The sequence below is a fragment of the Rhinopithecus roxellana genome, chromosome 8 (genome assembly GCF_007565055.1).
Source record: "Rhinopithecus roxellana isolate Shanxi Qingling chromosome 8, ASM756505v1, whole genome shotgun sequence".
Taxonomy (NCBI): Eukaryota; Metazoa; Chordata; class Mammalia; order Primates; family Cercopithecidae; genus Rhinopithecus; species Rhinopithecus roxellana.
This window is the reverse complement of record NC_044556.1, coordinates 9,402,544-9,415,854: the sequence shown is the minus strand read 5'-3', so window position 1 is coordinate 9,415,854 and position 13,311 is coordinate 9,402,544. Positions and strand designations below refer to the sequence as shown.

The following is a 13,311-nucleotide window of genomic DNA, read 5'->3' as shown; positions in this document are numbered from 1 at the left end:
CAGGCGCACCGCCCTCGGCTGAGTCTCTCCGGGGAGGGCGGAGGGCGGCGGGCGGCGGGGACCGGGTGCGGTGGTGGCTGCGGCGGCGGCGGCGGCGGGAGCAGCATGGATTGGGGCACTGAGTTGTGGGTAAGTCCAATCGGCCCGCCTCTAAGTTCCCCTTTGCTGGGGTCCAGGTACCCCCCTTTTGTCCCCAATGTATCTTAGAGGGGGCTCCGCTCATTTCCCTTCCACCAACCCCTGGGTCCCCGCCCTCCACCCTCCGCCCTCTCCCGGAGTGTATCTGGGAGTCTCAGCACGCTCAGGGGCGAAGGGCAACTTTGCCGAACCGGCATGGGGAAACTGAGGCACAGAGTTGCGAGTGAGGCGGGCAGAAGGAATCCTGGGGCCCGGCCGGGGCGGCTGGGAGAGGTCACCTATTTTGGGCGCCCTGGCCGGGCAGGCGGCTTATCTTACGGCCCCTGGGTCCCTGCCCGTCGTCCGCCTGTCCGGCTGGGAGGGGGGAGGGGACCCTCTGGTCACCCTCATCCCCACCCACGTGGGACCTAGAAGTCCTGACCGCCCTTTCCCTCGCCTTTAATCAACACCTAGGGGCTGGGGACACTCATGGAGGGGAACGGGGATGCTAAGCTCGGCCTAATCCCCCTCCCTGGCTTCCCCAGGCCCAGGGCGGGATCGCCCCCTGGTCGCCTATAACCTCAGCCCTAGAAGCCCCAGAAATTTCCCCCTATCCTAGCCGGACCTCTGACCCCTCCCCTTCCTGGGGGTGGTGGAATCCCTGAGTTCTCAGTGCAGCGAGGGTAACCAGACCGCCACTCCCTCCTCCAACTCTGCGATTTCTTTTGGATGTGTAGTGGGGTCAGTGGGGGAAATTGAGTCACCCATTGGGGGATCCCGGGAAGCAAGGAGATTCAGGGAACCTGGTGCCTGCCCCCTGGCCACTCAGGGGCCCCCAATCTGCGAGGAACCCTGCCCCTCTGGCCTTGACTCACGCCGGGCCGGCCGGATTTTCCGGAATCCGGGGGGATTAGGGGAGCCCGAGCTGGGGGAGTGGCCCTGTCCCCTTCCACGCCCCTCTTGGCGGTCCTATGTCGGAGACCCCTATCTCCCGGCCGGGGTGGCTGGGGCCTGGGCGCTGTTCTCTGGCCCTTCCCGGGAAGGGGAGGGGGTTCCCGCCAGTTTCCTGCCTCCCCCCGCGCCACGCCGGGGCGGCGCTGGGAAGCCACTCCTAGGAGGGCAGAGACTTGGAGCTCCCTGGGAGTCTGGTCGGCGGGTTGTGGGGTCCCAAGATCGTGACCCCAGCTCCTCTCTCCTCCTCCCCCACCATGTCCCCTGTCAGGATCAGTTCGAGGTGCTCGAGCGCCACACGCAGTGGGGGCTGGACCTGTTGGACAGATATGTAAAGTTCGTGAAAGAACGCACCGAAGTGGAACAGGCTTACGCCAAACAACTGCGGTGAGACCCTGGGGTGGACGCTACGGAGGACGCGCCTGGGGCGAGGGGGAGCGGAGGGAGGACTGCGGGCTCAGCCCTCCTACCTCTGTCTCCCCTTAGGAGCCTGGTGAAAAAATATCTGCCCAAGAGACCTGCCAAGGATGATCCCGAGTCCAAGTAAGGTTGGAGAGGGGCTGCAGGGCTAGATTTGTGGGGAAGGGCCGTGCGTGGGTCTCACTTCCCCTCCCTCAGCTGGGGACACCCCACGCCGCCCCTCTCACTTCCCCCTCTAGAGGTGAGAACAAGGATGCAAGACGCGGGATTATCTGGGTTGGAATCCTGAGCCCACTACTGTGTAGATGAATTGCCTTGGGCTTGTGATTCAGGTTTTCTGCCACTCTTTTCCTTAACTGTTAAATACAAAGGCCCCAGCAGTTACAAAACCAGTAAGTTTGGGCAGATGACTTAAAGTTTTGCGCCTCTGTTTTTCTCATCTGTGAAATGGGATGATGACGATTCCTCCAGGTTTGTAGGTCTTGCATGAACATGAGCTGAGTTAATGTGTTAAAATGGTGTGCAGTCCATATTAAATGCTATAAGGAGCATTTGACTTTACTTTGAGTCCCCAATTCCAACATCCAAAAAGCCCTGGAAATCAAGTTGCTTTGGTCACTTGTTTGGCGGCAGTCTCTGACCTGAACTTTTTGTTAGTTGTAGTTTTCTTTTCTTTTCTTTTTTTTTTTAAGACAGAGTCTCACTCTGTCACCCAGGCTGGAGTGCAGTGGCGCCATCTCAGCTCACTGAAACTTCCGCCTCCCAGGTTCAAGTGATTCTCCTGCCTCAGCCTCCCTAGTAGCTGGGATTACAGTCACCTGCCACCATGCCCAGCTAATTTTAATATTTTCAGTAGAGACAGGGTTTCACCATGTTAGCCAGGCTGGTAATTGTAGTTTTGACTTTTATCCCACTTAGTATGAATGTTAACACCTCTCATTGTAAAAAAAAAAAAAAAAAAAAAGTGCTGAGCGCAGTATCCCAGCACCTTGGGAGGCCTAGGTGGGTGGATCACTTGAGGTCAGGAGTTCGAGACCAGCCTGGCCAATGTGGTGAAACCTTATCTCTTCTAAAAATACAAACATTGGCCAGGTGTTGTGGTGGGTGCCTGTAATCCCAGCTACTCGGGAGGCTAAGGCATGAGAATCCCTTGAACCCGGGAGGCGGAGGTTGCAGTGAGCCGAGATCGCACCACTGCACTCCATTGTGGGCAACAGAGTGAGACTGTCAAAAAAAAAAAAAATAGATATGGTGTTTGATTATAAAATGATGTCCCCAACCCCACTGAAATGATGCATAAAAGATGGTATAAGCCTTGTACACCATCTTTATTTTATTTATTTTTTTTTTTGAGACGGAGTCTCGCTCCGTCACCCAGGCTGGAGTGCAGTGGCACAATCTCAGCTCACTGCAACCTCCGCCTCTCAGGTTCAAGCAGTTCTCCTGCCTCAGCCTCCTGAGTAGCTGGGACTAAGGCACATGCCACCATACCCGGCTAATTTTTTGTAGTTTTAGTAGAGGCAGGGTTTCACCGTGTTAGCCAGGATTGTCTTGATCTCTTGACCTCAGTATACCATCTTTAAAAACTGGAAAATTCTGTGTTCCAAAATACATTCGAGGTCCAGCGCAGTGGCTCACACCTGTACTCCCAGCATTTTGGGAGGGTGAGGCGGGAAGAGGTGGAGTTCGGGGGGATTGGAGTTTGAGACCTCATCTCAAAAAAAAAAAAAAAAAAAATTAGCCAGGTATGGTGGCGTGTGCCTGTGGTCCCAGCTATTTGGGAGCCTGAGGTGGGAGGATCACTTGAGCCCAGGAGTTTGAGGCTGCAGTGAGACGTGATCATGCCACTGCACTGCAGCCTGGGTGACAGCAAGACCCTGTCTCAAAAAAAAAAAAAAAAAAAAGATACATTCTACTCAAAGGTTGGGGTTAAGGAACATGGGAACATGGACCACAACTTGTCATTGCTTCAAGGATTAAATTCTTGGGGCTTAACCCTTTTCCACCTGGAGGTGCGTCCTGGGGCATCAACCTATTTGGGGGGCCTGACTCCCTGTTCCCCGATTCTCATCCTACCCCAGATTCAGCCAGCAACAGTCCTTCGTACAGATTCTCCAGGAGGTGAATGACTTTGCAGGCCAGCGGGAGTTGGTGGCCGAGAACCTCAGTGTCCGTGTGTGTCTTGAGCTGACCAAGTACTCACAAGAGATGAAACAGGAGAGGAAGATGGTGAGGACCGCCCCCATTCAGGTTTTGCAAAGGGCTCCTGCTGGAACCCTGGCTAGCCTTATCGCTCTTCTTTCTGTAGCACTTCCAAGAAGGGCGGCGGGCCCAGCAGCAGCTGGAAAACGGCTTCAAACAGCTGGAGAATGTGAGTTTGCAGAGGTGGCAGTGACTGTGGCCCGGAGGCACGGAGTCAGGGTTGCGGATCCCGGAGTCAGGGACCTGTCCTCTTTGTCAGACCTGGACCTTCCCTGCCCCATAGGCTTCCAATACGCCCTTGTCCCCTACTTACTGGTTGACATCCCAACAATCCCTGAAACCTTGGTTTCCCACCCTGCTGTCTTTGGGAGGGTGGCTCCCTCACTCTGGTTCTGTCCCCTACACAGAGTAAGCGTAAATTTGAGCGGGACTGCCGGGAGGCAGAGAAGGCAGCCCAGACTGCTGAACGGCTAGACCAGGATATCAACGCCACCAAGGCTGACGTGGAGAAGGTGTGTGGGGGGGTGGCGGGGTCTGGGACAAGCTTAGGGGGTCCGGGTCGGACATGACCAGAACCTGGCAGTACCTTCCACCTCCTCATTCCTCAGGCCAAGCAGCAAGCCCACCTTCGGAGTCATATGGCCGAAGAAAGCAAAAACGAATATGCAGCTCAACTGCAGCGCTTCAACCGAGACCAAGCCCACTTCTATTTTTCACAGATGCCCCAGATATTCGATGTGAGTGCTCCCGGTTCTCAGACCTACCTTCCCGAAAGCCCCCAAATGTTAGCCAACTCCTACACATTCGTCAAAACCCCAGCCGCAATGTCCCAGTCCCTAGATTGAAAGGGAATCAGAAACCTATCATAACAGTGAGCTGTGCTTTCAGTCAGCTGTTCTTCCTGCTGGGCATGCTTTTTACTTGTTTGTTTACTTACTTCTATAGAGAGATGGGGCCTGGCTCTGTCACCCAGGCAGTGCAGTGGCACAATCACAGCTCACTGCAGCCTGGAACCCCTGGGCTCAAGCAAGGTTTCTTTCCTTTTGAAATTCCTACTTATGATTTTAAGCTCCACCTCTAACAACCTCTCTGAAAGGTCTCGAATTTCCCCTCTCCTGTTTTCAATCTAGCACTCCATTCTCTGTCCCATCCCTGGCCCTGGGAGTATCAGGGCTGGTTCTGCTTTTTCTTCAAATCCCTGCTCCCTTGTCTCCTCCTTTGAGAAGCCTTTGCTGACCCCCTAGGCAGGCGTCCCCCTCTGAGATCCCCCTGGCACTGTGTCTCTCCCCAACCACACTGGGCTGGAGCCTCTCTTCCTGAGTCCGTCTTCCCCTCCAGACTGGCTTGGGGCTGGGGCCAGCGTGGAGTGCGATCATATTTGCAGAGTGAATCACTGTGCTTCTCGTCCCTCCGTTAGCACCCCTGAGCCACCCTTGTCCCCGTCCCTACAGAAGCTCCAAGACATGGATGAACGCAGGGCCACCCGCCTGGGTGCCGGGTATGGGCTCCTGTCGGAGGCCGAGCTGGAGGTGGTGCCCATCATCGCCAAGTGCTTGGAGGGCATGAAGGTGGCTGCAAATGCTGTGGATCCCAAGAACGTGGGTGCCTGGTCTGGGTCCAGTGGGCCATGGGAAGGGCGGAGGGAAGTCCCCATATGCTAGTCACTTGACTGCTCATCCACTGTCCCCCTCCCCCAGGACTCCCAAGTCCTTATAGAGCTGCACAAGTCAGGTTTTGCCCGCCCGGGCGACGTGGAATTCGAGGACTTCAGCCAGCCCATGAACCGTGCACCCTCGGACAGCAGTCTGGGCACCCCCTCGGAAGGACGTCCTGAGCTCCGAGGCCCAGGCCGCATCCGCACCAAGCGCTGGCCCTTTGGCAAGAAGAACAAGGTGGGGGCCGGGACCCTTGGGATGGTGGGGGAGAAGGACAGTGAGGTGGGGACAGTGGGGCCCCTATTGAGTCAGCCCCAGCTGCCTGAACGCCGAGTCCCGGGCAGGAATTTTCCTCTTGGCTGCCAGCCCGGGCTGGAGGGAAGGAAGGCGGGCGGGCCGCTTGGCCTGGGAGTCCCCCGAGGCGAAGGCGGGGGCAGGGTGGGGAGGTCTGTGGCGTTTGTCTGCTGCTTCTTGGGATGCTGGGAGAAAACCTGCTGGTGGAATTCAGGGCTGGCCTGAGGGCTGGTGATACCATCCCTGGGGACTCCCCGAGTTTCTCTCTCCATCCTGCTGATGGGACTCCGGGAGCCACCCTGCACGTCCTGTTTTCTTGGGTTTTTGGATTTTAATATACCTTAGCACCCTTGGTTTATACCTTTGATTTATACTCTGGGTCCCTCTTGACTTACACTCTCATACCTCTCCTTGACTTACACCTGTGATCCCCGAGCTTAAACCTCTGACGCCCCTAACCCCTCTCATTTTCCTGCCTTCCACTCCCTCTCAGCTTGTGGTTTTATTTTTGTTTATTTATCTTTTGTGTCCTCTGTGGCCTCACACCTGTCTGAGACCTGGATTCCTGCATGCGTCTTCTAGACTGTCAGCCCAGAAAGCTAAGTGGACAGAGAGACATGGGCCTCCCTGCCTCCTGGACCCATGCTTGCTCCCGGACATAACATTCCAAAGACCTAGGAGATACCGGGGGTGTGAGAGTTCTGGCTTTCGGGCTTACAGTTCAACATCCTCCCCGCCACCTTCCAGATTTTTTTGTGTCGCTCCTGCATGCGTTTTCTCTGTGTGATTGTGTATCTTGAGTTGTGGTTTTCTTACCGTTTTTTTCTTTTCTCCATTTTGTTTTTCCTTTTTTCTTTTCGCGTCCATCCGTCCATCCGTGCATCCATCCCTCTGTTCATTCGTCCTCATTCTCTACATCCTCCTCCACCCCCCCCACCCCTTCAACCTATCCCCCTCCCCGGCCCCCGCCGGTAGCCTCGCCCCCCACCCCTCTCCCCCCTGGGGGGTCCCGTACCCTCGGCATTGCCTAACGGACCCCCGTCCCCCCGCTCCGGCCGTGACCCCTTGGCCATACTGAGCGAGATCAGTAAGTCGGTCAAACCGAGGCTAGCATCCTTCCGCAGCCTTCGAGGCAGCCGTGGGGTAAGTGAGGCCTCGGGGCAGGAGAAGGTGGTGGCCCTAGCCTGCCCAGCGGCGGGTGGCGGGACCCTGGGCTCGCTTCCTGCCGCTGGCTGGGCCCCTCTTCCCTGGTTGCCCAACCCAGACCCGCTTTGCTCTGTGCATGGCCTTGCTACCAAGAACCATGGCTGGGGAAGGAAGTGAAATATCTCAGAAGGGTGCAGAGTCCGGCAGCCTAGACTCCTTGATCCCAAATTCAGCCCTCTACCCACCTTGCAGACAGTGGTGACCGAGGATTTTAGCCATTTGCCCCCAGAGCAGCAGCGAAAGCGGCTTCAACAGCAGTTAGAAGAACGCAGTCGTGAACTTCAGAAGGAGATTGACCAGAGGTAAGGTGGTGGGGTGGGGAAGGGCAGGCAAGGAACATGATAAAATAGTAGATGATTTCCATTTATTTATTTATTTATTTATTTTTATTTATTTTATTCTATTTTATTTTGTGACAGGGTCTTACCCTGTTACCCAGGCTGGAGTGCAGTGCCATGATCTCAGCACACTGCAGTCTCCATATCCCAGGTTCAAGCAATTCTTGTGTCTCAGCCTGCTGATTAGCTAGGACCACAGGCATGCACCACCACGCCTAGCTAATTTTTATGTTTTTAGTAGAGGCGGGGGTTTCCCCATATTGGCCAGGCTGGTCTTGAACTCCTGGCCTCAGTTGATCTGCCTGCCTCGGCCTCCCATAGTGCTGGGATTATAGGCACGAGCCACTGCCCTGGTCTGTAAATGAATGACATTTAAGTGGTACTCAAAGATCTCCCCAACAATCCCAAGGCCCCGACAGTTTTACAGGTGATTCCTACCACACTTAGAGAGACAGTTACTTCTTGGCCAGATGCAGTGGCTCACGACTGCAATCCCAGCATTTTGGGAGGTTGAGGCAGGAAGATCACCGGAGCCTAGGAGTTTGAGACCTGCCTGGGTAACAGAGTGAGACCCCATTTCTAGCAAAAATAAAAAAATTAGCTGGATGTGGTGGTTTGTGTCTATAGTCCCAGCCACTTGGGAGTCTGAGGTGGGAGGATGGCTTAAGCCTGGGAAATTGAGACTGCAGTGAGCTGTGATTGCACCACTTGCACCTCAGCCTGGGTGTCAGAGTGAGACCCTGTCTCAAAAAGAAAAAAAGAAACAGTTACTTCTTATCTTATACAAGTCATCCCAGCAAACAGAAAAAGAGTGAAAGCTGTTAGCCTCTTTAGGCTGACGAATCCTGATTCCCAAATCAATGGCCAAGAATTCAAGAAGATAAAATCGAGGGCTCATTTTACCTTATTTATGATAATAGATGCAAAATCCTAGCCAAGCAAATCCAGTGTTTACAAAATAATACATCACTTTAGGAGGCCAAGGTGGGTGGATCACATGAGGTCAGGAGTTTGAGACCAGCCTGACCAACATGGTAAAACCCTGTCTCTACTAAAAATACAAAAACTAGATCGAGACCATCCTGGCCAATATGGTGAAACCCCGTCTCTACTAAAAATACAAAAATTAGCCGGGCGTGGTGGCGAACACCTGTAGTCCCAGCTACTCAGGAGGCTGAGGCAGGAGAATGTTGTGAACCTGGGAGGCAGAGCTTGCAGTGAGCCAAGATTGCGCCACTGCACTCCAGCCTGGGCAACAGAGCGAGACTCCGTCTCAAAAAACCAAACAAACAAACAAAATACAAAAACTATCTGGGCATTGTGGCACGTGCCTGTAATTCCAGCTACTTGGGAGGCTGAGGTGGAGAATTTCTTGAACCTGGGAGGTGGAGGTTGCAGTGAGTTAAGATTGCGCCACTGCACTCCAGCCTGGGCGATACAGCAAGTCTCCACCTCAAATAATAATAGTAATAATACATTAGCCGAGCGTGGTGGCTCATGCCTATAAGCCCAGCATTTTGGGAGGCTGGGTAGAAGGATCGCTTGAGCTTAGGAGTTCAAGGCCAGCCTGGGCAACACAGTAAGACCCCATCTCTTAAAAAAAAGAAGAAGAAAAACCTAAATAAATTTTTTTAAAAACTAAAAAAAAAAAAAAAAAAAAAAAAAGAAAACTACCATTCATTGAGTTTTATCACAATAATGCAAAGATGGTTCAATATCAAAAAATGTATCCATCTAGCTCACCACATTAACTGGCTAAAAGAAAAAAAAAAGCAGCATATGGTTATCTAACAGCTCAAACACGTAAAATATTAACAATAAAAAAACTGCCAGATTAAAAAAAAGAATCTTTACTCACTCTTTCCAAGCAACAAAATCCTCTTCCCAGTCCTGTTACATAATAGGAATGACGTTTACCACTTGCAAACAGGCAGCCAAATTATATTTTGCCATTTGCATGTAACCTCTTAGACAGAATGGTTTTTATCGGTGTAAAGTTCCATTCAGAACTCTCTAGTTCCTGGGTTTCTCTGGTGGAGGGATTAAGGGTGCATGTTCTAGAGTCACGACAAACTGAACTTGATTTCCAGCTTCATCTCTGAGGTGTTGGGCAGCTTGTTTCATCTTTTAATTCCTCAGTTTCTTCATCTGTAAAGTGGGTCAGGTATTAGAACCGGAATGAAGCTGGCCAGGTGCAGCAGCTTACACGTGTAATCCAAGCACTTTGGGAGGCCAAGGCAGGCAGATGGCTTGAGACCAGGAGTTTGAGGCCAGCTTGGCCAACGTATGGAAATCCTGTCTCTACTAAAAATATAAAAATTAGCCAGGCATGGTGGCGTGCGCCTGTAGTCCCAGCTACTCTGGAGGCCGAGGCACAAGAGTCCCAGGAGGCAGTGAGCCGAGATTGCGCCACTGCACTCCATCCTGGGGGACAGAGTGAGACTGTGTCTCAGAAAAAGATAAAAAATAACTGGAAGGAAGTTGAGCTCAGATCTGGTCTTTTCCAAAGGTCTATTATAGTTGTGACTACCTGTATGTACAGACATAGAGGAGGCAGGGATGAGAAACTAATGATAATGATAACAGTATTTATTATCACTTACTGTATGCTAGGCACTATTCTAAACAGTGTACATGGATTTATTCGAATTCTCAAGTTTTCCTGAGAGATTGCATGCAGACTTAAGATCCTGTCTTGTTTAGTGTTATATTTATTTATTTTTTCCCCACCCCCTCCTTCCCCTCATTTTTTTTAATTGTTTAAAAATTGTTTTAATTTTTTACTAGAGACAGGTCTCACACTGTTGCCCAGGCTGGTCTTGAACTCCTGGCCTCAAGTGATCCTTCCACTTCAGCCTCCCAAAATAATGCTGGAATTACAGATGTGAGCCACCGCGGCCAGCCCAGTGTTATATTTCTGATGCTTAGAATAGTACCTGTATGCAGTAGGTACTCAATATGTTTATCAGTAATAGTGAGGACTTACTAGGTATCAGGCATTATATTAATCCTCACCATGACCCACATGAGATAGTTGGATCATTATCTCCATTTCCAAGATAAGCAAACAGCAGCAGGGGTTCAATGATTTAAGCCAAACTCACACAACTAGGAAATACTCAAACTGAGATTCGAACCCAGGCAGTCAGGCACTAGTATTTGCATCCTTAACCGTTGTCCTGCCTTGCTATTTGCTCCTTGATGCAAAACCCCTGTATTTTGCTTGTTAAATCACATGGAACCTGGTGACTCATGCCTCTAATCGCAGCACTTTGGGAGGCTGAGGCAGGAGGATCCCTTGAACTCAGAAGTTTGAGACCAGCCTGGGCAACATATCCAGACCCCATCTCTACTAAAAATTTTTGAAAAAAATCAGGCGAGTGTGGTGATGCAGGCCTGTAGTCCCAGTTACTCAGGAGACTGAGGCAGGAGTATCACTTGAGCCCGGGAGGTCAAGGTTGCAGTGAGCCATGATTGCACCACTGCACACAAGCCTGGGGGAGGAGTCAGAGCAAGACCCTGACTCAAACAAAACAAAACAGCAACAAGAAATCTCACACGGAACTATGTTTTCCTGTCTCCCTTGTCGTAGGGAAGCCCTAAAGAAAATGAAGGATGTCTATGAGAAGACACCCCAGATGGGAGACCCCGCCAGCTTGGAGCCCCAGATCGCTGAAACCCTGAGCAACATCGAACGGCTGAAATTGGAAGTGCAGAAGTATGAGGTCAGAAAAGACCCTGGGGAGGGGTGGGAGCCAGCGTGCCTGGCTGAGTCACTGCCGGTTGGGGCGGGGGTTGGGGGGTCGGGGAGAGGGGAGGTGTTCGGAGCTGGGGGGGTCTCCAACTGTTTTCCATCACAGCCTTGGCTGTGCGTGGGTGATCTCAGGGAACCTCTGAGTCCAGAGTGAGCTGACCCCAGAGCTCTGCCCTGGAACGATTTTGCCGTCCCCTCCTCCCAGGCGTGGCTGGCAGAAGCTGAAAGTCGAGTCCTTAGCAACCGGGGAGACAGCCTGAGCCGGCACGCCCGGCCTCCCGACCCCCCTGCTAGCGCCCCACCAGACAGCAGCAGGAACAGCGGATCACAGGACACCAAGGAGAGGTGAGGGGTGACGCCACAGTGAGTCTGTTCCCAGGGTCCCAGGGGGGCTGTCTTTATCTGCCGAATTCTCCCCAAACAGCTCTGAAGAGCCTCCCTTGGAAGAGAGCCAGGATACCCCCATTTACACGGAGTTTGATGAGGATTTCGAGGAGGAACCCACATCGCCCATAGGTCACTGTGTGGCCATCTACCACTTTGAAGGTGAGAATGGCCAGAGTGGGCTTGGAGGGGGATGGGCGGCAGTGTCTCTGGCTAGGTTCAGTTTAAATTCGCCTAAAGCAGGGCTGGGCGGGTGGCTCAGGCTTGTAATCCCAGCACTTTGGGAGGCTGAGGCAGGCAGATCACTTGAGGTCAAGCATTCCAGACCAGCCTGGCGAACATGTTGAAACCCCATCTCTACTAAAAATACAAAAATTAGCCAGGTGCGGTGGCACACACCTGTGATCCCAACTACTTGGGAGGCTGAGGCAGGAGAATCCCTTGAACCCAGGAGGCGGAGGTTGCAGGGAGCTGAGATCGTGCCACTGCACTCCAGCCTGGGCGACAGAACGAGACTCAGTCTCAAAAATAAAAAATAGCGGCCGGGCGCGGTGGCTCAAGTCTGTAATCCCAGCACTTTGGGAGGCCGAGGCAGGCGGATCACGAGGTCAGGAGATCGAGACCATCCTGGCTAACACGGTGAAACCCCGTCTCTACTAAAAATACAAAAAACTAGCCGGGCGAGGTGGCGGGCGCCTGTAGTCCCAGCTACTCGGGAGGCTGAGGCAGGAGAGTGGTGTAAACCCAGGAGGCGGAGCTTGCAGTGAGCCGAGATCACGCCACTGCACTCCAGCCTGGGTGACAGAGCAAGACTCCGTCTCAAAAAAAAATAAATAAAAATAAAAAATAAAAATAATACATTTGCCTAAAGCAGATCTGGGCCCACCCCCACCCCCATCACAGGGTCCAGCGAGGGCACCATCTCTATGGCCGAGGGTGAAGACCTCAGTCTTATGGAAGAAGACAAAGGGGATGGCTGGACCCGGGTCAGGCGGAAAGAGGGAGGCGAGGGCTACGTGCCCACCTCCTACCTGCGAGTCACACTCAATTGAACCCTGCCAGAGGCGGGAAGAGGGGGGCTGTCGGCTGCTGCTTCTGGGCCACGGGGGGCCCCAGGACCTATGCACTTTATTTCTGACCCCGTGGCTTCGGCTGAGACCTGTGTAACTTGCTGCCCCCTCCATCCCCAACCAAATCCCACCTGTCACTCCGGACGGACCCGCTGTGCCTTCTACCATCGTTCCACCATTGATGTACATACTCATGTTTTACATCTTTTCTTCCTGCCGCTCGGCTCCGGCCATTTTGTTTTATACAAAAATGGAAAAAAAAAAAAAAGAAATTACATAAAAGTTCCTGGAGTCGGTGCCTTATTAGAGGATTTAGATACTGGGACTGGAAGTATCTAACACCACGTTTCTTACAGGCCACGCAGGGAATGAGGAAGGGAAGGTGATCTTGGGCACACCTTGGGTCAACCCTGCCCCTTTCTGGAAGTTGGCCTATATCATTGTCAGTGGGTGTCTGCTTGTGACTCAGGTAGGGAGAAGGATACCAAGTTTCCTTTTCTTTTTCTTTTTTCTTTCTGAGACAGCCTTACGCAGTTGCCCAGGCTGGAGTGCAGTGGCGTAATCTCAGCTCACTGCAGACTCCATCTCCCGGGTTCAAGCAATTCTGTCTCAACCTCCCAAGTAGCTGGGATTACAGGTGCACACCATCACGCCCAGCTAATTTTTTGTATTTTCTGTAGAGGCAGGGTTTTGCCATGTTGGCCAGGCTGGTCTCGAACTGCTGGACCTCAAGTGATCCATCCACCTCGGCCTCCCAAAGTGCTGGGATTATGGGTGTGAGCTACCGCGCCCAGCCAGGACACCAAGTTTCATCCCTTCTGAATGCACTGCAGCTTCTGAGAATGGGTGGCACTTATTGAGGACCTACTGTGTGCAGGCATTCTCCACCTGCGGTCTCATTCCCAGCCACAATTCTTAGA

The 13,311-nt window shown here is 52.7% G+C and overlaps 1 protein-coding gene across 3 annotated transcripts; it reads left to right on the top strand.

The window, feature by feature from the left end:
* On the top strand, positions 1-12,679 carry TRIP10 (thyroid hormone receptor interactor 10). 3 transcript variants are annotated; one of them, XM_030936291.1, is made up of 15 exons: positions 1-129; positions 1,340-1,455; positions 1,555-1,611; positions 3,570-3,717; positions 3,797-3,859; positions 4,098-4,202; positions 4,299-4,427; positions 5,142-5,288; positions 5,388-5,582; positions 6,615-6,782; positions 7,038-7,147; positions 10,776-10,908; positions 11,143-11,282; positions 11,362-11,483; positions 12,225-12,679. In XM_030936291.1, the coding sequence occupies exons 1-15, from the start codon at positions 106-108 to the stop codon at positions 12,371-12,373; spliced, it is 1,806 nt and encodes a 601-aa protein (XP_030792151.1). In that variant the 5' UTR covers positions 1-105; the 3' UTR covers positions 12,374-12,679. The 3 variants fall into 3 exon arrangements, with proteins under 3 accessions (XP_030792151.1, XP_010365458.1, XP_010365460.1); XM_010367156.2 differs by lacking the exon at positions 6,615-6,782; XM_010367158.2 differs by lacking the exon at positions 6,615-6,782 and having other exon boundaries at positions 12,196-12,673.
* The last annotated feature ends 632 nt before the right edge of the window (positions 12,680-13,311 follow it).